General features: G+C 35.5%; 1 protein-coding gene across 1 annotated transcript; it reads right to left on the bottom strand.

Moving 5' to 3' along the window:
* Window positions 1–883: 883 nt before the first annotated feature.
* On the bottom strand, window positions 884–27,100 carry si:dkey-71h2.2 (low density lipoprotein receptor adapter protein 1-B). The gene is made up of 10 exons (XM_060865027.1): window positions 26,890–27,100; window positions 18,126–18,268; window positions 16,174–16,286; window positions 8,392–8,506; window positions 7,851–7,923; window positions 7,569–7,649; window positions 7,304–7,428; window positions 5,396–5,430; window positions 1,950–1,982; window positions 884–1,161 (listed from the first exon to the last, which is right to left on the bottom strand). The coding sequence occupies exons 1-10, from the start codon at window positions 26,972–26,974 to the stop codon at window positions 936–938; spliced, it is 1,029 nt and encodes a 342-aa protein (XP_060721010.1). The 5' UTR covers window positions 26,975–27,100; the 3' UTR covers window positions 884–935.

Genomic DNA, 27,100 nt, shown 5'->3' with positions numbered 1-27,100 from the left:
GTTAATAATCATCTCTAAGGCTCGTGTATGGCTGGGGGATACGATTGTGATATAACATCAGGATAAACTAGTCTGAGTATTGCATGTGCATCATCATCGGTACTGGCAGTGCTTTTATTACTTGATTGTTACTCATTCTTACAGGTAACTGAGAAGACATTAAACTTGTGTACTGAGGGTTTTATTTTCTCTAGTTAATCACTTACATTTTTGTAAAATCACCAAGGAAAGAAAAATCTAAACTCACAATATGGCTTCACTGTTCTTAATGGTGCTTCAACAAAACTAAATGTTATGATACAATCTGTGTATCACAAAAATGTCTAGGTATTGAGGTAAGGATGTTTTTTCACATATGACCAAGACTTCTGATTTTAACATCTTCTGGTCTTTAAAAATACCAGAATTGATCTGTGTCTCCATACGTGATCACTCAACTACCTTTAATGACCTTTTCATTAGTACAATCTCATAAATCAGAGATGCTTTATTTATTTACTGTAAATTATAGAGCATTCTTTGACTATTTTTGTTGGTTGCACAATGTCATAAATATATACGTCGTACAGAATGTTTTTCGTACAGAACAATTTTTCTCTATTATTATCTAAAAATGTCATCGCACCTTTAGTTTCTGAGTGTAATTCATGTTTTTTGTATTAAAATGTGGATAATACATTTCTTTATAAATTTTCTATATGTAAATTTTTTGAAGCTGGTCACATATAAAGTCTGCTGGTGAACAAAACACCAGCAAATCTGTAAACTTTCAAAACGGAGCAAACGGCTTCATATGAATGACTGCAATTCCAATAAACCAGATTTTGCAAAAACAATGCAGAATCTGGTTTAGTTAAACAGCTCTGCAGCCTTTTCTCTCTTTATTTGCTGTAAAAACACAAATTAATAGATCAGTTTCACTAGAAAATAGCTAATTAAATATGCAGGGTTTTCTTGTTGCTGTCATTTGGTATTATGTGCTTACAGTGCATGACGAACCTTTTACACTGGTAGATAATGATAGTGTTCTTTTTGTCAGTGTTTGTGTGTGTGTTTAATCTGTCTCTTTCTTGACTGCTGAGAGACATGAAGTTCTCCTCCAGTGAGCTCACAGCTGCATCCTCAAACACTGCTCTGAAGCAGGAATCTGCCAGTCTGACTCTGATAGAGAAGAGAAAAGCAACCAAAAAAATTAAATGTGCAAATGAATAAATACTGCATTCAAATTGAGAAAACAACTTACTTGAATATTGTCATTGAGTGCTTATGAAGTTCCCAGAATTCAAAAGTTGTTTAGAAATAACAGTAATAACACTCAACAATGTCAGCTAAATGAAAGCTGATTATTAATATTCCTAAATCTATTCTACAAAAGAGATAGATTGATATTAATAAGAACATAGTAAGAATGACAATAAGAATCAGTATGAGTCCATCCATTCTCTGTAACGCTACAGAGTTGTGAAGAATCGATCACACCCTGGATGAGGTGGCAACCCATTACAGGGCACAATCACACACACTGCAAAGACTCCTTACAGCTTAACATTGGGTGGAGGATGAAAGTTCCACAGCACCGACTTGGTGTTTATTCCACCATATTCATATCTGACACCAGTAGCATCAGAAAACAAATCTGGATCAGCCTCTCGGAGCAGGCATGCACTGTTGATCTGACTCAAAACAAGCTAAATGGGACTGAATAATGAAGTGCAACCTTTCTCTTTAAAAGGACTTTTTTTTACACAGTGATGGTCACAAGCCAATGCAATAACTTAACTACAGGAGGAAATCTTCAGAAACAGACAGCAGTGGGAGTAAAAAAAAAAAGAAAGTAAAAAAAAAAAAAAACACTGTGTCTCAAGCTCACCACCATCTCCACCATTCTCACATGTATGCATACATAAAATATATACTTACATAAAAATCCCCCCCATTACCTGACTTACCTGTCTCCGTCTCCTCCACCCCCATACTGCTGCATGATAAAGACAAGTGACGAAGACAGCATGTTAATCCATGACATATTAGGCCATAATTACATCACATAATGTCTTAGTTTAAGCTCTCATCTCTTAAATCTCTCAGTTATTAAGAATATAAAAATCACTGAACGATGCTTTGGATCATCAGATGCTTTTCTAACAGCATCACGACAAGTATATTTATGATAGATATTCATTTATATATGAGAGAGAGATAACAATTTGGACTGGTCTCATTCGAAGAGATTTATGTCAGTAGGATTTTTTACGTCAGTGATCCTGGCCACGTTCCTCGTTACATTACAGTAATAACAGTGGGATCTTGTTACCAGAGTGAAGAGGATGGTTTAAATCTGCTAGACAAGCAAGCATATTAATGTATTGGCATGACACCAGTGTTGACTGCTTACGTCAGCAGCAGCGAAACAATATTAATCACTCTGATCAATTACACAAACAGAGTTTCTCTTTGCTCGAGAGGATCCTGTGTTTTAGCTTCGTGTGCTCAGCCTGTCAAATATCTAATCTCTAATTAGACTGTGTTTACTCTCCAGGTCCATAAGCTGAGCTCCCTGTGCTCTTGTTCCTACAACTACAACTGTGTTAAGGCATGCTGGAACATATCTAATCTTTATATGATGACAAAAGAACCAAAATATAAATATCTGAAGCTTGAATTGTCTTTATACCATTTGTGAATTCTCCATTTGAATTTTTGAAACCTGTCCAGCTCAGATAATAAACATTCATTCTATAATTTTGTCAGAGAAAAGAGATGCAAAGTTTATACTAATGTCTATGTGTCTATATCGTATAGACACATATACATTATATATAGCATGCTATATATATAGCAGCACAGCTCAGACACTTATAGTAATACAAGTTCAGACTAACACATTATCAGTTTAATAGTCACAATCTGTACATGATCATTTGTATGGAGGACAAACCACATTATTTAAGAATAATAAACATTAAACTAAATAACTTTTGGTTAAAAGAATGTATAATTGCCAGTATGGTATGACAAACGCTTACAGTAACACAATGACATGGTTGTGGAAGGAAATTTTCAGTATCACATGTAAATCTATGTGTATTGAAAACGGTGGTTTATAATATTACATAAAACATACATTCTTTATCTTAAAACATATTAATTATTGTTTAGCTCTTTGGCTTAATATACATTGTATGGTCAGAATTATGTGGACACCACATGTATGTAGGCCTTCCCCTCTACTGCTGACACAAAAAACACACAATTGTCTGTTTCCCTTTACTGGAACTAAAAGGCACTATTCTGATTTGGTAACAATGCCCATGTACACAAATCTTGCTCCAGGAAAACCAACATTGGCAACGTTGAAATGGAAGAACTCAAGTGTCCTTCATAAAGTCCTGACCTCAACCACAATGAACACCATTGGAATGATCTGGAACACCGTCTCCACCACAGACCTCCTCACCTAACAACACCCACCTGACCTCACTAATGCTCTTACAGCCAAATGATCACAAATCCCCACAGACATGCCCCAACATCTAGTGGAAAGTCTTCACAGAGAAGTAGAGCTTATTATAACAGCATAGGGGAATACATGTCCATATACTTTTGGCTACATACGCTGTAATCTATTTTTATAAATACAATGATTAATCCATAATTACAGTGAAGGTTTTGTGCTGATGAATCCTATGATTTATATCAAACCTTTCTCATAAAATTGCAACAACAGTTTATCTAAATGACTTCTTACATCTATATTTTTCCTGTAAAACATCAATTTTCATGATCTAAAAAAAAATAGCCTAACCTTTTTGAAAAGAACGTAATGTACTTTGGTTCAAGACAGGAATAATCTTTATGTATCTCTTCACAATCTGTAGTTTCCCACAGCAAAGGGTTATGCAAACTGTTAAAACACACTTTAGGCAACTTTTAGCAGAAACAAACTGAATGCATTGTGTGTGATGGATTACTGCTTTTCTTGTTTGTTTGTTTTTTGCCCCATAGGGATCCTCAAACTCACCCTCTAAGATTAGTATCTTATTTCACCACTGCAATGGGAAAAAGTATAAATGTGGTTAGTATATTGGAGCTGGCAGATGCAGCATACATGGATATGAGTCGTCACATGAATCACTTTTCTGAAAATTCTCTATGAATAAACCTCAGAAATCCAGTTCAGTGAAAGAAAGTTTTTTTTTCCTGTTCAAATGACTGCACACAGGAACTGTTTTTAAGAAGTCATGAAAAGACATCTGTTATATTATTATGTTATATGGGCATATTATCAGCTATATAAATGAAAGGGCATAAATTGATTTGACAGCATCGGTCTATTAGTTTATTGACATCATGCACCTGCTTCATATAAAAAAATACAAAGAATACAATACAGCACTTTGCAACATGCCTGACTTTGGAATGTGTTTCTCATTTATCCTGAAGTATTGATTTTTCCAGAAAGGGAAATTGCTATTTTGCCTGTTGGCGTGTGCACAGTGGTAATAGCTACCATCAGGAAAGTAAACGTGTCTTTGCTATTTTGCTTACTTTCACACTCAGGCACCTTCAGCAGTTCGGCATGAGCAGCAAAAAGCTTGATACAATTATGGTGCCTTCATGCTCCTTCGCTTTATGTGCCAAGGATACTCCACATTTGCAAGAAAATATTATGGAAAAAAAAATCTGTAGGCTTGTCAAATTCACCCCATATATTGTTTTCATTCAAAGCTACTGATGAATTGCAATGGTATGCTGAAACATCCTGAGACGTTCTTCATGTCCAATGCTTAAAATGAATTCAGGATTCACTTCTGGGGTTCATACTGTGTCGTTTGATGCACATCAAGCTCAGACAGTGCCAGTTAAGGGAGAAAATAAGACACTATAGCCCATCAGTCTTTTGCTACTAAACAAGAACTACACACATCCAAGGTAAGCTGTAAGCCAGTTTATGCATAACATTATAAAAAATAATTAAATAATTAATTAGTTATTCGGAATATCACAATTTTTTTTGTGAACTGTGTTACACTTGGAATGCTCTCAAACTTAAACGTGTGCGCAATAATAATAAGCTTTTGGATTAGCCTTGCATTTGTATGCAAAACCCTTTCAGTCCGTGCAGCACAGTAGCTGATCAAGAAAACTAATCAGCACATGCGCTGGTTTTGATAGGAATTTTATTAACGTAGATGCACATCAATTAACACAGCGGTTTTTATCAAATTATAAAAATGTTAAGTTTATGTTCATACATCAATTGCATTAAGATTTTAAAATGATAAATATGTGCCTACCATTAATATATAATATATGTGTAAAGATTACAGTATGTATTGCAGTCATCGTATAGAAAACTCTCCCGAATACTGGGAAAATGAATTAATCATCCTACCTTGAGTATGGGTTGAGGCTGTCTTCTTCCATGTCCTAAAAAACATTAATGAGATTCAGAGATTTTTTCAATCACAAATCTAGGCTCTGAATGTAACACTGAAATTTGATGTCAGCCAAAAAAAAAAAAGGTAAAAAAAAAAAGATAAAAATGTCTGTTTTTAATTATTTATGATCAGTCTTATGTTTGTCTGATGACTGTTACGTGCACATTATCCAGAGTTTTACAGACTGAAGACTGGCTGTATTGTAAACAAGATCCTGTCTTTTCAATGAAAATAATTGAATCACCATACAAAGATTCAATTAACAATAGGAGAGTCTATCAGGGAGAAGAGCTGAAGTAACTGATCGATGTAATCTTGCATAAAGAGTGATTATATTGCAGCTTGTGCCCCAAGCCCGACTGTCCTTCATTTATTTATGAAAAGGTCATACCATCAATAGTAAAAGCTTTAGATTAGAGACTGTTGTACATTGCAATTTCTAGAATGGCCTGGTGCCTGGTTTCCCTGTGGTCTCTATAGAGAAGTGGGATTTTCCTCACTAAACATCCACAGGGAAATGTGCGCCCTCATTTTCGTGAGCAGGGTTAGTCTAGTGTAAATGCCAACATCCAGTACTGATCCTTACTGAATTAAAGAAATAATTAAGATGATTATTGCATCAAATTGAATAGAAATAGAATTACCCGAAACATGACAGTCTCGTATTATTCAAGTATTTATGTCTGTTAAGAAAGGGTCTTCTTTTTATTTTTCATTTCAAATTACGGGAGTCTTTTTTTCTTTATTATATCTGTGGTCTATTATGTTATCTTTAAAAGGTCAGTTTATGCATCATTGAAAGGGAAAGCATGAAATGTCATGATGCATTAGGGAGTCTGTGTTGGTGCATTAGGGAGGCTGTGTTGGTTTTTAGATAATGGATTTTAAAGCTTATGATATAAGTCTGGAAATTGAAAATTCCTGGTTTTCTGTTTATGTGGAAACCTTCACAACTACTAAGAAATATAAAAAATATTATTTTCAGATTTTTCTAATGTAATTTATATATTTATTAATGTTATTAATAGCCTCAGGGTTGCTAATAATAGTACTTTTTTATTTTTAAAAAATCATACTGAATTATTCATTATCACTAGCATGCCCAATATTTTGTTGCAGGTTTTAATTAAACTAATAATATGTCAGTATGTAGGGCAATTCAGGGTGATTCTATAATCTAACACCTAAGTAGTTCAGGTCTCCACCTAGTGGTTTAAATATATAGTCTAAAATATCCCAAGCAGAATGTAAAGAGACTCACCACCACCTGGTGGAAAAGACCTGCCAAAACCCATCTACTGTTTTCAACAAAAAAAATTTAAAATATAACAAACATGTGCACGGTTCACAATATATGGATGTAAATAACCTCCTAATTAAAGCTGAAAGTTTAAGTTAAAAAAAAAATCATTATATAAGAGCCACATATGAGAGGTAACTGTGGCCAAAAATGGAGGCATTTTCTAATTGTTTTGGTTGCCCAATGTGCGGCCAGAATGCGATCCTCGCACCATTACACCACCAGCAGCCTGACCTTTGACCCATGGCAAGTATGGGTTCAATAGATTTATGGCACTGATGCCACATTTTGACCGTACCATCTGCATGTCAGAACAGAAATCAAGACTCATGTATCATCAGATTCTGCCTCAAGGTTCAATGTCAAGAATTCTGAGATGCTTTTCTACTCACCACTGTTGTGACTTTAGAGAGTATTTGAGTTAGTCTAGCTTTTCTTTTGGATAATTGCATGAGTGAGCAAGGATACAGGTGTCTGGTGAGTGTATATACTTACAGTATTATTAACATCATTAATACTTTCTCCATATTGATTATCTTATTAGAGTTGTAAGATGTCCTACCCAGGAATCATGCTTGACTGGTCGTCTCCTGGTAGGCTGGCTGCGTGGGGATAGTGAAAAGATGGAAGAGGAGAGGAAAGGCTTCTGTAGTTTGGGCTCCATCAGAGTCTGGGATTTTTCAGTCTCTGTCACACACACACACACACACACACACACACACACACACACACACACCATTAAAATAAACCTGCTCTTTCTACCCTATCCTCCACCATAACTATATTTCATAGATCATTTCACAACTGAAACAGGAGCTGTATGTTACCTGAAGCAGAGTGAGATTTTGATTCCACATGAACATCGCTGTCTGAACAGGAGCAGCATATACGAGCCTTCTTACTTTTGTCTGAACAGATTTTCAAAATGTTAGACCTGAGGTTACTACTGTTCGGAATTAATGTACATCACAGACCTTGTTACGTAAGTCATAGCAATTAATGAAAAAGATTTTTACTGTTATTTCCAGCACGCTTGGTCTGTCAGTGTGTTACTAGAGATCATGATGCAATTATGGTTAAAAAAAACCTCATTGGTTCTTTGTCCTTACCTTCTTGGGCAATTTCCCAGAAGTCCAAAGCAACTTTAAAAGCCTGTGCTACTGTAAGTGTGACTGCCTGGGCCTGAAGGAGACACAACAAGGTGAAGTGACAAATGGCTCTTCACATGAGAGTGCATGAGAAATAAGTGCATATACAGACAATAGTGTCAGAGAGGAACAACAGAAAAATAAAAACGATTCTTCATGTTTATGGCCACAACTTAAGAACAAAAAATGTTTAACAAAAATGGAATCAATAAATAGTTTGCAGTTTCCCAGATTCAAATAAAAATAGAATGTAGTCTTAGATCATTTTTAGCAACATAATTATAATAATAATAAAATAAGTTTGGAAAGTAATGGTACAGTATATGTGATTTTTGTTTCTTATTACAATTCTTACATCAAAGAGTACAAATTTGCATGTACCGTATAGGCTGATGTGTTTACAAACAATAATATATTGGGTAATTTACAAACAAAATTCATAGAATTGATTTTGTTTTAACTCGTTAATTTTTGCTCTCAAACACATTCATCTGAGACTCACAATTTTCTTCTTTTGGCAGAGGAAGGCATGGCACTCCAGAGTTTCACTGAACTCACTCTGTGAGATGTAGGCAAAGACTTTATCCTGAGTTTTATCAGCCGTGCAGTAGGAGATTCTACAGAGAATAGCAATAACACTTATTATTTATCATGTATTAAGAAAACTAACAATGGGAGTAAAGAAAGTCTTTCAGATCCTTCTGAAAGAAAAAGTGATGTTTGAATGCTGTGAAATAAATAAATCTGATGGTATGTCTGTAAAAATAAACAAGTAAATAAGTAAGTAAACAAATACAGTACATACATTATATATATACATACATACATACACACATACACACATACACACATACATACACACATACACACATACATACATACATACATACATACACATACACACATACATACACACATGCATACATACATACATACATACATACATACATACATACATACATACATACACATACACACATACACACATACATACACACATACACACATACATACATACATACACATACACATACACACATACATACACACATGCATACATACATACATACATACATACATACATACACACATACATACACACACATACATACATACATACATACATACATACATACATACATACATACATACACACACATACATACACATACATACATGCATATATGGGCACTTGACAAATAGAGGTGAAACAGTATTTTTCTTTTCTATGTCACAAACAAAATATATATTTGACAAACAAAATAAATATTTTTCAAACAAAATATATGAAATTTTGAAAAGAAAAAAAATTTTTTGAAGAAAATATGAAAAGTTGGTGTCACTGTTACTGTTTTATAGAATTTCCCCTTCTTTATGCTATTTTCTAAGCCTTTTTCACAGCAACAGACATAAAATGTCCTGCGGTGTGACACCACACTACAGTAAAGAGAAAATATACAGATATCACTGATTTCAACTGCAAATCACATAAGTTAAAGTTTAAGAAGCCTTTTCTAAAAATCATCATTGAAATTCAACATACAGTTATTTTTCACAACTGTTTTTCAGTTCCACTCCTTACTTGCACCTTCTTTTCTCACTCACTCGCATAGAAATATTTCGTAAAATGAGAAAAAGTCTTACTGCACTGTTTATTTTTTTTGTGATAGTTAAATTATGCAGTGCTTTGAAAGCTACATCATGATAAAAATCGAATTAACTTAATTAAGGCATTTAGTTGCATTTAAAGTGATGTCACACCACATGACTTCCATGTCACGCCACAGGACGGCATTTATGTTACAAAATTTTAATAAATATTTTTTACTAATATTTAGTAAATATTCCTGTATATTGTTTTTGTATGTAAAAACCTTTTTTTTATTAAGTTAATATTTGTAAAATAATGCCAAAGCTCTTATGAATTATTTCCAAATGTTGCTGGTTTATTTTATAGCTGTTTATATTTCATGTCTCATTTATGTTACAGTCACACCGCAGGACATTTGGCATAAAAGCCTTTAAATAAACAGGAACAAAAAATATTTTTCATCCAAAAGTAAAACTACAACATAAAATACAGTAATTTGCTTCATTTACATATGATTGCTGTAAGAAAAAAACTCATTTTAGTGAGTATTTACACTATGTTACATTAAAATCACATGTCACATCAACCACCCATATACATACATACATGCATACACACACATACATACACACATGCATACTCACATACATACACACATGCATACTCACATACATACACACATGCATACACACACACATACATAAATACATACTGTACATACATACATACATACATACATACACACATACATACACACATGCATACACACACACATACATAAATACATACTGTACATACATACATAAATACATACATACATACATACATACATACATACATACATACATACATACTCACATACATACACACATGCATACACACACATACATAAATACATACTGTACATACATACATACATACATACATACACACATACATACACACATGCATACACACACACATACATAAATACATACTGTACATACATACATAAATACATACATACATACATACATACATACATACATACATACACACATGCATACTCACATACATACACACATGCATACTCACATACATACACACATGCATACACACACACATACATAAATACATACTGTACATACATACATACATACATACATACATACATACATACATACATACACACATACATACACACATGCATACACACATACATACACACATGCATACACACACACATACATAAATACATACTGTACATACATACATAAATACATACATACATACATACATACATACATACATACATACATACTCACATACATACACACATGCATACACACACATACATAAATACATACTGTACATACATACATACATACATACATACATACATACATACATACATACACACATGTATACACACACACATACATAAATACATACATACATACATACATACACACATACGTACATACAAACATACATACATACATACATACATACATACATACATACATACATACACACATACATACATGCATACATACACACATACATACATACATACACACATACATACATGCATACATACACACATACATACATACATACACACATACATACACAAATGCATACACACATACATACATACATGGACACCTGGTTATCCCACCCATAAATGAGTCTTCCGTAAACTATTAAAACAACGTTGGAAGCAAACAATTTGTCATGGGAAAGTCTAGCTGAGCCTTGTGCTAACGCTAGAGGGAGACAAAGAGTAACCAAAGGCACTGACAGACCAGATCCTGTTACCAGAGGGAGCCAGAGAGCAAGCAAGGTCTTATTTCTAATCAGTGGTCTGTTACAGAGTCTGTTTAAAAGAGCTTTCAGGATTAAAAACCTGTACCAACATTACAATGCCAATATCTGCAAAGTCAGGATTCATGAACACATGGTGTTTCAAGAGGCACAGAGCCCTGACCTCAACCACACCGAATGCTGCAGCAGCCCAGGCCTCTTGCTTGATATTAGTGTCTGAGCTCAGTAAAGCTTTTATGGCTGAATGGACAAATCCCCACAGTCATGCTCCACAATTTAAAATGAAAGCTTTTTTTAGCAGAATGTATGTTATTGTAACAGTAAAAAGGGACTAAATCTGAAACAGGATGTTCAACAAGCACACATGGATGTGATGGTCAGTTTTCCACATACGTTTATCCATATAGTGAATAAGAACTTTCAAGCTTCCATTCTTGTCTTTATTCCAAATTGAGTGCAATTAAAATATGAAGTTGGATTAAGTCTTTGGGGTGCTGATATGATCAATTAAGAAAACTCTCAGTATTGGGTTAAATGGATATAAATCATGTATTTGTGGTTGATTAAATTGTGTATGAGAGAAGTCAACACTTTTTAATTGATTAAACTCTTCATTTAAAATGACTTCCTGTATCACTGGTGTAAAAATGAGGGGAGACAGAGACCAAATTCCCCTTAGTCATTCATGCCTGATAATGTCCATAATCATTTAAGGGAAGAAAAATTAATAATTATAATGTAATCGCTGTCTGGAAGAGGATGCAAGTGTATCGCTCATATACACAGCGAAGAAAATGTTTTTTTTTCAGCACCTGGAGCTCGCTGGACACTACAAGAATTTTGACTAGAACGGAGTTCAATGAACAGATATAACAAAAATATAGGTCTAGTTTATTTTCTTTTTCTTTTTTTTTTTACCTCAAACACAAGGATGGTTATACACAAAAGAACCCCACTGTTATGTGTGTAGGACCTGTGTTGATTTTTTTTAAACTCACTTAGGCTCACTTAGATCCAGCTCTCACTATGGACACGATATTTTAACCATGCTGTGTTGTTACTGAGACCTGACCTAAATAGCAATGCCCAAGACACCTCCTTAATCTTTCTCTCTCCTTCTCTTTCTCCCTCACTCTTTTTTGATCTAATGATGTGCATGGCAAGTTGTTATTTATCCTCCTCAGCAATGCAGTCCCGAATTTAATTATAAACAAATTTAATTATAAACTGGCCTAAATAAAGTTTCTCCGCCTAACTAACAAGGAGGAGGAGTATGAAAAAGTCTGCTGGAATTTTAAACCAAGATCCATTCAGATTCTGTTGAATAATTTAATGAAAACATTGTCCATTTGAGATTCATATTTTTCTGAAATGGGGGACTTATTTCAGTCGCAGTGTCTATATGCCATTTATGTTGCAATGTCCGTATCTCTGTACACATTCATACTGCAAAATTTTAATGTGTAAGAAAATGTGTTTATGCAAGTCACATATCAGTAAAATGTCCTCTCATTGGGGTCCGCTCATAGCCGGAGTTCCGGTCATCCATCAAGATGAATCATTTGTAGCTCTACAAGCATTTTGTGGCTTTCTTTTTAGCTTAAATCAGTTTGAGTGGAACTGTGACTGATCAGGACAACATTGCTTCAATCTGCCTGTTTTGGAGAAAAGCCATTATACATCATTTTAAACTGTTTGGTTTGTTGCGTCAGATTGCTTTCTCACCACAAGTGAACTGCTCCAGAGGTCATTTGCAATTAGCCCAGAACATTGAGTGTTTTGGTGCAGATCGTCGAGTGTGATTGTCATGTTCATGTATGTCTAAACAAACTGAACCAAGGGTGAATATTCAGCAGGTTTGGAAACAAATCCTCCAAAAGTGTCAGGTGTGAATATGCCCTTCTGATAAATCTTGATTGCTACTGAGAAATGCAGACACTAGGGTCAGAACTTGGCACCAACAGTATGCATCTAAGGACCAATTCAGGCTGGTGGTGATGGAGAATGTTTTCTTGATTCACATAAATAACAATCAAGCATTGTTTAAACACTGGTGCCTTCATATGTGTACACAATCATGAAGTCTAACATGATAATGTGCCACTTCACAAAGCACAAATCACAACCTGGTATCATGACAGGCTCTGTTTGTGTCAATGGCCTCATCAGTCACAACATCTGAATCCAATAGAATACCTGACAAATCTGAATGAAATGATTATGTGATGCAGTCATGTCAACATGGTCCATGACCCTAAAGCCTGGCTTGAAAATCTGACTTCATGTGATATTCCTCTGAAATTTAAAAAAAAAAATCTATTTAAAGATTTCAGGTAGGAACACTGATATTTTGTGTGGTTGTGGGTCAAGGCAGAACTGTCATAAATAATAAAGAAACACAAAGAGATTTGCATTACTAAACCTCTGACTGGGCTGCAACACTGAGAAACTAGGGTATCTTATTCCCTCAGGAATCAACATATGGTCCAATGCTCTGGATACGTGGGGAAAATAAATTCCGCCAGTGTTTCAGGATTGACCTTTAAAAAAATATCTCAGTAAAAACACAGATTACTCAAAGTAGAAGATTCTTTATGAATGCTGAGCTTTAGCAGAGGTTCAACTGCATTAGTGAAGCTTTAGCCTGTCTGCTTATGTTCTGACACACACAGTAGTGTTGAATACATTAGCACTGGCACAGTGGGAGCAAAACCAAAACGAGTTTTAACCTGTCAGTGAAATCCCACACAGCTAAAAGAGAGCCATGCCAAATCTCATTACACAAACACTGAGCAGATTTCAGGCTTTAGGGAAAACAAACAATAAACAACCTCACAAATAAGTTACTTAAAAAAAGAAAGTGAAAATTGGAAATTTGAGAATTTCACAAAAAAATCAAGCCACATGCTAATGAATATAACGTAAGTGAAAAAGACCAGACAGCAAGAATCGTCCTCTTGTCTTCTAGTCCAAGGAACTATTTTGGAAGTGAGATGGGGGCAGGATCCATAAATAGGACTGAGGATACAGGAACATATCATTAGAGCCATGCACTTTCCTGTTTTTGCAATAACAGAGGATGTAGCATTCTCTCTCACTCTCTCTCTCTCTCTCTCTCTCTCTCTCTCACTCTCTCTCTGCTTTCTCTCTCTCTCACACCCTGTGCCATATATGCATTAATATAATACAGTATGCATGTTTCAACTATTAACTATGAATTAGTCAGTTTTTCTTTAACAATCCAAAAATATGATTTTTTTTATTTTACTGTGACAAGATACGTATTGTTTTAGAAGTACAAACAACACAAACTTGTCTATTTTCAAATATATTAATTAAATATGTGCATACACTGTCTAGCGTAACATACCCTGTGCAGACAACTGACTGACACTGTAGCTCTCCAACTGACTGATCAACAAATAATAAGCTTTTCTTTTCAAGTCTAGCTCTTTGAAACCTAGCCTTGTCTCCTAGATCAAAGTCTGCGCTGACCGCATCAGACATAGAAACCTGCCGCTGCAGGAAGTGCTGCATTCCCTCAGGAGATGAGCCTCCTTAGCCAAGAGCAAAAGAGAAAAAAAAACAACTAAGGGGCAGTTAAGTGTCCAACTCCAGTAAAATTTCCAATTCCATTCCTGTCATTTGCTTAGACTTATATTAATAATGCAGGCAGAACACAGTGCAGTGGAGTCTTGCAGGACGCATGGTGTGAACTATAGGAGGGTGGCTAGTGTAATAAGCAGAATAGAGTGAGAGGGAAATATACTCTTGACTCGTATGGCTCCTATACGTGCATCCTTACATCCTGAAAAGTCTGAATACAATACATTGCTAATGATAACTGCTTCATTTTCTTTATTGTATTGCATGACTGAATCATAAATGATCAATCTATCAACAAAAAACAAAAATTCAAATAAACCGCAGGATAAGAAGCACTAATACAAAATTAGTTAATAATAATTATAAATATTTTAGCCTAAAAATTGTTGTATAAACTAAAATATCGACACTTAGTACACAATGCAGTGCTGTTTAAATTGCTGTTTATTCCATAGGTAATAGTCGCTATGCCTTAGGAAGCTCATCAATAAGTAAAATCACTTTAGTCCTTATTTGCTTTCCTTTCTCCAAAGAGAGGAGCTGAATAACATGGGAGTGAATCAAGTACGAGAATCAAGGAGGCGTGAATAAAGAAATCAGAAGCACGCTGCGTCTCTGGTACTGCTGATAAGAAAACATCATAGCAGCAGTCAGAGACCTGCTCTCAACTTAATACTCCTCAACACCTATCTTTACACACACACACACCTTCCTTCCTTGCATCATGACTTAATATTCCTTCACCTCCTTCAGTGGAAAAACATCAGAGCACATCACACATCACAGAGCACATAAAACATTGCACGACTGATCACAGAAAAGTACAGAGGCACCAAAAGAAAAAATATTTGGCTGTAACAGTGTGAATAAACACCAAAGTGATGGATTAATTATCACACTCTTCGGTACTGCAATATTTTTATGAACAATAAATTAAAAGCATTAGTTTATTACTTTGTGATTAAAAAAAAGATCAAGCAAATCATGGCAAATTAGACTAAAGTGAACTGACAAAAACGTACAGTACGTAACAATGTGATTCATATATTTAAAATGCCTAAAATGTTCTAAGAGGCACAAAAAAAACAGCACAGGGATGAAGCAAAGCAGAATGAGGAAGCACTTCAAATAGATATACAGTACAAGATATTGTAGATATACAAGTCAGTTTACTGAACATGACCTTTTAAAACCACTGTAACATGTTAGGACTGTCAGTTTCTTGGGAATTTTAGTTTTTAAAATGTAATGTAATATTTACATGAAACAATTCCTTACTACCTGTAAATAGACACGTTCTCTATAAGATCGTTGGTCTCCGTGTCTGTAATGATGATCCCTTTAGGGGAAACGGTGAGGGTCACCTTCCGAAATTTTTTTGCACTGGCACGAGCCTGTAAAAGTCAGAAAAACACATCTAAATGTCTAAATGTATAAATTTATAATATGTTGCGTTATCTTTTGATGCAATTTAGAAAAAACACCTCACTTGTATGTACAAATCTGCTAGTAAAAAGCTTAACTGAGCTTAACTTAACTCTGACTGGAACAGTTTACTGAGATACACAAGTGCTATCACACTACAGTATGTAATAATCGAGAGAGCGAGAGAGAGCGAGAGAGAGAGAGAGAGAGAGAGAGAGAGAGAGAGAGAGAGAGAGAGAAGCATCTTCAAGGACAAAAGAAAATTGGGAAATCAGGCAAACCATATCTGGAGGGCCTTTTCTGTCCCCATGAGACAACAGTCAATGTGCAGGAATGAAAAACTCACTAGTAAATAGACTAAAGTCACAATCTCTGCGTGTAATCTCTGAGTGTCCTTTTTCACGGCAAAATGAATTCTGTTGTACCACAAAGAGAAAGAAAATCTACTTCTGTCAAGAACTCTGCTTTGAAAAAAACAGAACAATAAATTCATATCCATTATAAGGCAGTTCAGAAGGTTTGGATCCATGAGAAGAGCAACAGTTGATGAATAATTCTGTTTTTTATTCTAAAAGGGAGGAATGCTACCCTAATCTCACAGTAAAGTAAGTGGTTTACCATTAAGCATTATTTCTGATTTTCTCTACAGATCTCAAATGTTTTGTATCCTGGGACACCTTTAAGAATAAACACATAATCCACAGACCCTCTTGGTACAGATTGGGTCCTATAATGAACATTTATTTGAATATAAACATAATATTTTCTCAGATTAATATAGAGCAAATCAGGTCCAAGTCATGGATGATAAGGATTTGAATTAAACCCCTTCAATTCGAGAGGCCAAACAAACAGACAACAAACTCTAAAGTTTAAAATGCTGGATTTCCACTAAAGTAACAAACTTTAAAAATCATGAACACTGAAAAGCCCCCACGAGCATAACTGTAGGTGTGAGATTTCTGCAGATCAGAGAAATACAGGTAAATAGATGAAATCTGAGCAATAAAAGTCTGAGGTAATAAACTAATTCAGCAAAGGTAAATACACTACAATATTTAAGACAATGAAATTTATTGAGCAATATTGATACCTACAGTATACTGTATATTGGCTTCATAGCTTAATAAGAAATTGATATTAATTGAAGCTCCCTTTTACTTCACATAATATTTCACGTGTTTTTTTTATGAAAATACCTTACTACTTAGAAATGAAAAACAAATGGATATTTAGAAATCACTGGTCATTTGCACGAAATTATCTTGATGAGTCTTGATAATTGTGTGCTTCTGTTTTTTGTTTGATTGTTTGTTTGTTTTTTTACTGCCATTTACTGAACTGTCTGCATGTTTTTCAGTCATCTTCCGTATAACATCGTTTCCAACATTCATTCATTCATCTTCTACCGCTTATCCGAACTACCTCGGGTCACGGGGAGCCTGTGCCTATCTCAGGCGTCATCGGGCATCAAGGCAGGATACACCCTGGGTAGAGTGCCAACCCATCGCAGGGCACACACACTCATTCATTCACTCAATCACACACTAGGGACAATTTAGAGACACTAGAGATGCCAATCAACCTACCATGCATGTCTTTGGACCGGGGGAGGAAACCGGAGTACTCGGAGGAAACCCCCGAGGCACGGGGAGAACATGCAAACTCGGGAGACGGGAATCGAACCCCGACCCTGGAGGTGTGAGGCGAACGTGCTAACCACTAAGCCACCGTGCCCTCCTCATTTCCAACATATATATTTAAAAATTACTTCTGGATACAAGCTTCATTAATTGATGGAAACTAACCGTTGAGACAATCCTGTGAATGGCGGCGGCAGCCATTTCCTCTCCTTTAGGCTGACCAACCAACGTCATGCCCATGTACTTCACGTTGAACACCATTCCCTCCATCAGGGTCTCCTTAGTGTCTGTCCAGTTCTCTGGAAGCTCTAAAAAACAAAGAGCAGACACCATCAAATAGGTGCATAGGTTTGCATTCAACAAACAAAATTGTTGAATGCAAACAACCTTCTAATCAGTTAAACAAAATAAATTATGGTTCATGTAGGTGAAACTTTAACTGTGAGTGTATCAGGAAGAAATGGGAATTTGGTTCACTCTGCAAGCTTTAAATAGATTTCAGCGATAAAGAAATCTATATATTGTGTATGTGCACAGTAGCATGCAGAAGGCAGTAATGTGTCTGCCTGTAATTAATTAAATGTCACTGAATGCTTAAGTAATTTGTGTTGCTCTGATAGAGCTGTGTTGGGACTATCTGCCTCCGCCAGCATGCACCAGCTGTTTATGGTATGGAGGACAGGCTTCACATCACTTCTCTGTTAAAATTAAATTATCCATTGGCACGTCATTCCAAAAGTGCTGTGGTGTTGAAAAGACAACTGGTCAAAACAATTATAAACAGAAGTTATATCACACATGTAAGCCATTTCTATTTTAAGCTACCGTTGCCTGTATCGGCTGTATTACGACCCAAAATGCTCACTCATGATAAATCTGGGCCAAGGAAACACTGTGCTCCAGAAAAAAGCATTAAGAAAAATACTGTTCCCCAAGCTAGAGAGGCACTATCTCAACTAGACCTGTCTCCTGAAATGAACTACTGACAAATCCACAACAACTCCATGTTGATGCTCCAGGTTGTTGCCCAAATTACTCAGAGAAGCAACTTACAGTAACAGATAATAACAGATAATACAGTAATGAGATTTGAACTGGTATATAAACAGGAGGTTGCTATAGACTGCATTAGGATTTGGGGGAAACTAGAAACAGGTTTGGGGGGTGTTTGGGTTGGTGTGTGTATGTGTGAGAGAATTTGCTTAAACACCAAAGGAAAAGACATACTGTAAGAACACTTGTGTCTGTATTAAATGTGTGTGGTGGTTCAGGCTGATTTGAGTGGAACAGTACATTATAGTACATTAGTACATTATAAAGAGAAGCTGATGCTACACTGTAAAACCTGACAGTTTAATAAGCTTAGCAAAGTGACCATGTTAAACCATTTAAAAATTGTTCTAAAAATATATGAGTTTACTTTATTGTGTGTTATATCTACTTAAAAATCACAAAGTTTAATTTTAAAGAACTAATGGAGTAAATTTAAAGCAAATATTTTGTTTAAAAAGCTATGCTTATAAAGCTAGGGGTGCAGTGAATACAGAATATATACTGGAAACACCTTCAATGGGAAACAGTACGTTGCAAGGACTATGCACACACACACATATGCTCTCACACACACACCTAATGCCAATTCATTGTAGGCAATCCTCCTACTGGTATGATTTTGGAAGGTGGGAGGAAATCCAAGTGGACGGTCACTCGATGCCAGGATTAAACCTGGGATTTTGGTGCTGTGAGGAGTCAACACTACCTCCTGTACCACTGTACTGGCAAAATAAAGCATTTATTTTGAATAGTAGCCATTAATTAATCGTTACTTTTCAAACATTAAATGTAAATTGATGCCATCTTTCAGATATCATGTTCACTTATCCAGTCAGAAAATTTTGTAAAATTGGTCTTTTACACGTAATTAAATATTGCTGGGCTATATTGTTCACAAACTGAATTGAGGTTAAGTGAAAGAACACACCGAGGTCTAGGATTCAACTAATATTTGAGTGATATGATTTACCTTAATCTTTAATCACGAGTTGTGCTCATGCACTCATTGCCACTGTTAGGTTTTAACATGTATATTCACAATGCTCAATGGGCTCATTTGCACACAAAATCAACAGTGATGCTCTTCAGAGATAACTAATGATAGATCTTTTCTACTGACAGATTTGATTAAGGAATATAATTTAGATTTGCAAATGAGCATGAGACAGTTGCCCTTAGCAACCAATATCTCACATCTAAAATGGCCAGGGGCTGAATTTCCATTGCCAATATTCAGAAATTTTAGTAGCAGAACTACAATATTATTCAGAGCATTCAAAGCATAGGAAAACTATTTTTAAAATAAATACAATTTTTTTTTTACATTTTCTAACCCAGACTCTAAAAACCCCTCTATAAGGGACCCCTCTATCCTGGGCATTTAAAATCTTAAAATAATGAATCTAGGGCATTACTGAATATAGGACATGAAGAGGCTGAAGTTGGAGATGGAGAGTAGTCTCTATTACGCAAGTGAAATGATATTCAATCATTTTAGCTTCTCTAGAGTGATTAGGCCTTTAGTCAGAGTTGGCAATGGGTAAGAGACTGAACCTGACAAGCTGAACATGTTTCGCTTAATACAGTATAGTCCATTTCTTAGTCCGATTAGTTTTTTCTTGGGTTAGCAGAATGCACAGAACACAGAAGGTTGTAAGATTATGCTTTGTTGCTTAGCAACAAATGCAATTATGGTTGAGAGTTGACAGTTCCTTAATTGTGAGAGTTGATTAGATTGTATTAGGCCTCCACATGGGAAAAACAAATTTAAATGTAAATATGTGAGGTTGTTTCCAATGATGCATTATGCAACTAGTGTAGAACTAACTCATGGGTTACTCATGGCACTGGATGATCATATTGTATGTTTAAATCCAAGCATCATGCTGCCACTGATTTAATCTTAACTTAATCCCTCACATTCTCCATTACATTCAGTCTCAACTGCAAGTTGATAAAATCATTATCAAAATGAGTAAATGTAAAAATGGGAACGTATTCTAAAAGAGTGTAAATGGTGATTGCTATTGGCTACCAATATCAGGAGTTGTACTGAATTAATGTTGAAACTAAATTCTGTACATCTCCAGGACCAGCAATGTCGACCACTGCATTGTTGAACAAAATTAGTTCCCGCATTCTTCTCTCACCCAAATGTTCTTAGCTTTATTAACTCTGAGATCTCCGAGTCATCTCAGAGCCAGAATGTGACTTCATGACATACAGTTATTATACTTTTGGGGAAGACGGCTATTATATTTTAAAGTAATCCCTAATTAATTTCAAATTCCTATTAATTTCTTACACTTTAAAATGAATCATATCTGCAGGAGCCCTGTGATTATGTGCACAAGTGCAATTACTGAATAGAAATAAAAGATGTGTCATGTCACAGGGAAAAAAAAAGGCTCTAGCGGATGAGAGGAATTTCTTCAAATCCTTATTGAAATAAGTTTGCTTGATTTAGAGGGCAGTATATATAATGTATATGAAGCAGCTCTGTCCACATGAAATGCACAATACGTAAATAAAAGGGTATAAATGGTGGAAATACTGCTTATAAATGGCTTGTCAGTCTCATGGTTGAGATCCTAAGAACAAAAAAAGACATTTATTTTTTTAAAAGCAATGCAGCTCTGTGATTTATTACAACTGGCCACATGTATGTGACAAGTGTGTAACTGACAGTGACAGATTAATCACCCAACTAAGTGAATTTAGGATTGTTGTATTGCCAGTGAACTTATTTTCCAGTGCCATAGTGTACCACTATATGGCAAGCCAGACATCAATAAAACCTAGTGCTACATTAATGCATATTTAATACCATACCAATTTATAGTCACCCTTAATATGACAGAAAGACAAGTCAAAGACAAGGCAAGTAAGTACAGTATTTGTCACTTCTCTGTATACATTATATAGCCATACTATACATCCTTGCTATAAAGTCTTCCAGACTTTTTCCAGAATTATTTCAATTTCTCTTCTGCATGCATTATTTGATGGTAAAAGTACATTTTGAGCATCATGATATGTGAAGAACCTGTACTTCTAAAAGTGAATCAGTCAAAATAATAAAGCAAAACAAGAAGGAAGAGATAGAGAATGTACACCTTCACCCTCCCAAAGGACAGTGACTGCTTTAACTAAAGGATAAAGAAACAAAAGACTGCTTTCCCAGTAGGGTGTATCTTCAAAGTGATAGGAGTCTGAGCCAATCACACCTGAGCCAAGTGTGAGTAGGGAAAGGAGTCGAGTAAGGAAAATAAAAAGGAGAAAAAAAAGACGTATTATATTTCCCTGACAGCTGTCCTGAACAGTAAAGAAACAGAGGGCTTGAAAGTTCTTCCCTTTAAACAAAGCAGCTAACGCAATGATGCACAATGAAATCAGAATATTTTATTCATAAGTGCATAATTTACTTGACTCTTTCACTCCTTTAACTCGTCAATGCTGTTAGATCTGACTGTGGGGCATGAGACTTTCATAAAATATTGAGACTTGCATAAAACTGCCATCAGACTACAGAGGAGAATATTGTCACACACACATAGATAATGGATCCTCCATCACCATTAGAAATCTTGATAGAATCTTATATAAATAGAAATCTACATCTATATAAATCTAGAAAAATAGATATAAAAAGAGTCACTCCGGTAGAGCCGGACACTGTCCATGGTGCTGAAATTTCACCACACACTTTGGTTCAGCAGTCAGCCTTCATAAATTCCTAAAGAAAATCTACAGGAATTTGATAAAAAAGTTCATTGCCATTAAAGTCCATTACAGGAATTTCATGTAGGAATAATCTCATCTACATGAGCCTTCATTCTCTCTTCTCTCTCTTTTAATCCTGTTACCTTACCTTCTAACATCTTAATGTTTTGAGAAAATACACCAGATTCGAGGTTTCACTGGTTCATATTCTAGCAAGTCATAGGGTTCAAGTCTTATTCAAAGTCTGCACTCGGCTCTCTTTCTTTCTGAATATTTTAAGCTGGCTATTTCTGGATTGTAAAAAAATGCACACCCTGTCTACAGGAATCTGAAGCCAAGTCAATTCATACTTAGCTCCATTACCTACAACCATCAGATACTTTCCTGTATTTTTTCAGTGGAATCCTTTTCTTTTCAATCTTGTCTCCTTTTTCTCTTACCCCATTACTTCATATATTTTACTGGCTTCTCATATAATCTCTGTTCCTGTTTCTTTTTTCCCCCCTCCATCCAGGGCTTCACTGCTCATTCCCTTATTTCTTTGTTTCTTTGTTTGTTTGTTTGTTTGTTTGTTTGTTTCTTTCTTTCTTTCTTTCTTTCTTTCTAGCACTGAGTATAGCCTTATATACAAATCTAGTTAAATATGAACTTCTGACTTTAAAGTCAGAGTAAGTGGCACCTCTCCCTGTTAAGTTGTCTTTGGCATGATTCTAATCTCAGCATCTTGAGTTTAATTTTTATGAAGCTTTGCCTAGGTTAAATGTCTGTGTTTGGCAGATATGTGCATCCCACTGTGATTATCTCCAAAATCCTATTCCCTTCTTTTATTCTCTGCCAGCAGGGAATAAATTGCAGGGGGCCTTGATGGATTTAGGCACTAGAACAAAACCTTATTAGCACAGATGCAGAGAACAAAAAATGAAATGGGGAGAGAAAAAGTGGAAAAAATGAACAACAGAGATTGGTAACTAGTACTATCTGTATCTGTTTCAAAAACCATTGTGACAAAAATCAAAGAATAAAAAGAGGGTCTAACAAAAGAGATGGTTAAATTGTAATTTTCCATCTCATGTTCATATTTTTTATTTGAATACAGGCCTGAAATCCAGAGTGCCTTAACAACAGTCTATTAGTCATATATTTTGAATGAAAATGAATGCAATAAAAAGCCAGTTAGCACTAGAAACAGAAAGGTCAAGAATGTTTGCTTTAATTATGTGTGCATTAATTGTCACCATTATACATTATCTCAATGGATGTATGCTACTGCTCATTCTGATTCCTAAACAATTTTGAGGTTCCAACAGGTTCACATTCTATCAGAGCATCAAAACAAAAACAATATCCTTTAACAACAATGCATTTAACAATATCATATAATTCAGTTGGAGTGGTTGTGTTATAACAAACAAACACTAAAAATGACAGGACTAGAGTTGATAAAGGGTTACAGAAATAAATGCATGAGAAATTTGTTAACAAGTACAGATTCATGTCTTCCATGAGCCTTAAATTATTTAGCTCACATTTAGCTTGCAAGGGCTACATTAAGGAGTACCAAAGGCCAGGTTGATCTTATAAATACAAAGAAATGAAAACTGTGAATCTCCTGAATGCAGTTTTGTATCATTTTGTGTAGAACCAACAAAAGTACTAGTGAGTCACACTTTCATTATTAGTGTGATTTTCCATCGACACTCAACCAGTGCACATCTTTTTTACCCTAGTCACCCACTATTTCACCTTTTTCTTTCACCCATGTTGTGGAAGGTTTTCAATAATAAAAAAAAAAACGTCCATCCATATTCTAAACTGCTTATCCAATACAGGGTGGCAGGGAAGCTGTGGACCTGGGACACTGTGGACCAATGTGTACACTCTCATGCACCCATTCACATACTATAGACAATTTAGCAATTCCAATCATCTGACTATGGACTGGGGAGAAACCAGAGTACTTGAAGGAACATGCAAACTGTGCACACACTGAGTGGAGGCAGGAATTATACCCCCAAATCTGGAGGACTGACAAACATGATAACTACTAAGCCTCCATGTCCTCAGAAAAAATAAGGGTTTTATTTTTTAGAAAGCCAGGTGTTGCAAACACTCAACTACTTATTTACAATCAAACATAGTATTTAACTAATCTCTGAAGGTCACTCCCATTTCAGTCATCCAATCAGAAGGGACAGAAGCTCTTCAGCACACGCCAGCTCTATGACCTCAACAGATGAATGCTGCCAGGAGCACCGGCAGGATATGCTAAGCTTTTACATTCTCGCTTAGCTCCGGAAACATGGCACCAGACTTCACAGCTTTGAAATTTGCAAGGGCAGAGCAGGAATCAATAAGCATTAGCTACAATTATTAAGCTGTTATGGGAAATATGAAGCAATGTTTAGTTCTGACTCATGGCTGGTGCATGTATATTCATGATATCTATGCAGATATTCAAACTGATAAATTGAGGTTTTCAGGTTATTCCCTCAGCATCCGCTCAGCTCCTGTAAGCCGACTGCCAATGACAACCAGCTCTGCTATATGACTTGAAGGGAATAGGTTTCATCTTTCGCTGTCAAAACTGACATTTCTGAGTTTGATCAATCAGCTGTCAAAAGTGACAGTTTAAAGATGTTGCGCATATGCAAGTACGCTGCCTTTTATTCCCCTCCTATATCAGACCAGCTAAAACCGCTCTACGTGTAGAAGTGTTTTTTGTTTGTTAAGGCACAACAGCACAGAAGCTTAAAAAATAAACAGCCATCATACTGCTGTTAATAGACACTAGAAAGGATGAATAGAAGTAATGCTTTTATTTTTGTCGATGTATTTTCACATATTCAGTATGGTGCCTCATTTAAATGTTTAAAAACTTATTGTAGTGCAACAAACACGCTCTTTAGAGTTTCTAGTAAATATCTCTAAGGTAACGAGCATTTAAGAGACTCCCTGTACAGCTATGTAACCATTACCTACTGCAGTTAAATAGACAGTTCTTTGTTAGCACAGCCTCTCAAATATAATTGAGTGAAAGACCCTAGCAAATCATTAAAAACTGAATCTAGTGTGAGTGAAATTCATTTTAGGCGTTAAGTGTCTCTTAGTAAATATAACCCCTTAGTCAACAAGGACATATTCATGAGAGAATGACAGGTAGATGGCACATTATTCAAACAGCTCACTGTAACACACACAGTACAATTTACTAAACTCTTGACGTGCTTTTTGTGTGGAAATTAAACATACTTTTATTCACATCAACATTAAACAGTGTTTAATGATTTATATGATATATTTAAATAAGAAATCATATAATCAATGAATTAAACATTTATTAATGTTGTCTAATAAATAATAATTTGTTTGATATTCGTAAAACTATTCTGGATTTCTGGTGTATTTTTTTAGGTAACTGGTAACTAACCGCTATTTGTGTGTATGAGTGGACGTATTTGTTCTGACATGGAAGGATACTGAGTAGGAGTGGACCTTGGTACGTGTCTCTTGATGGGGAAGGATGCTGAGTGAGAGGTTGCAAGCTTGTGTAACCATCTCTACATCCTGTATATCCTGTATATGTTAAGACTTAATATAGCAATAAAGCTCTAATTATTTAGCATAGATCTGTAAATTTATTGAATTATTTACACTGTGTGCCAATCTGCTTCTCCTTTCCAAGTCAACAACATATTCACACACAAAGACCAGAGGAGTTCATCAGACCATGGATGGACCGAGGTCAACAATGTACAGGATGATTCTTAGTGCTTGAATAAGTCAATTTAAAAACAATACTCTCCTTTTATTTGGGACAGATATAAAGGGACAGATATGTGATTGAATAGATATAGAATGTTAACTAAATGCTAAAAATTCATTGGACGAGCCAAACATTGCAGATTCACAGTATAACAAATAGGCAAAGAGAAAAACACCTCACTATGATAAGAAAAGTTTGAATGATGATGATGCAGAATAAAATGAGGACAGGGAGAGTTAAAGGGTCATTTGAATTATTTGTACTACTAAAGATTTACAAACCCTGTCAAATGGTTATTAGGTCCTTTTTTTTTGAATACACAAGCATTACAGTGCATCACAGACTCTGATGTTCAGTAATATATTTAGTTTACAAACACAGAATACTTACTTTCGTGCTTGGCAGTTCCCCATGCATGCCTAGGAACTCCAGGACTTTTTATTATGGCTCTCCCGGCTGATTTTAACGCCTCCATGCTCAGTTGTGTAGCTTATTATGATAAACAGAGCAGTAGAGGAATAACGGCGCTTCCCTGAACAGTCCAGTAGGACGATATCAACACTACGGCGCTGTTACTCTTTCACATCCCTCCGCGTAACGC

This window comes from Tachysurus vachellii, chromosome 3 (genome assembly GCF_030014155.1).
Source record: "Tachysurus vachellii isolate PV-2020 chromosome 3, HZAU_Pvac_v1, whole genome shotgun sequence".
Lineage (NCBI taxonomy): Eukaryota > Metazoa > Chordata > Actinopteri > Siluriformes > Bagridae > Tachysurus > Tachysurus vachellii.
Note: the sequence above shows the minus strand (reverse complement) of the source record. Positions and strands in the feature narration are given on the sequence as shown.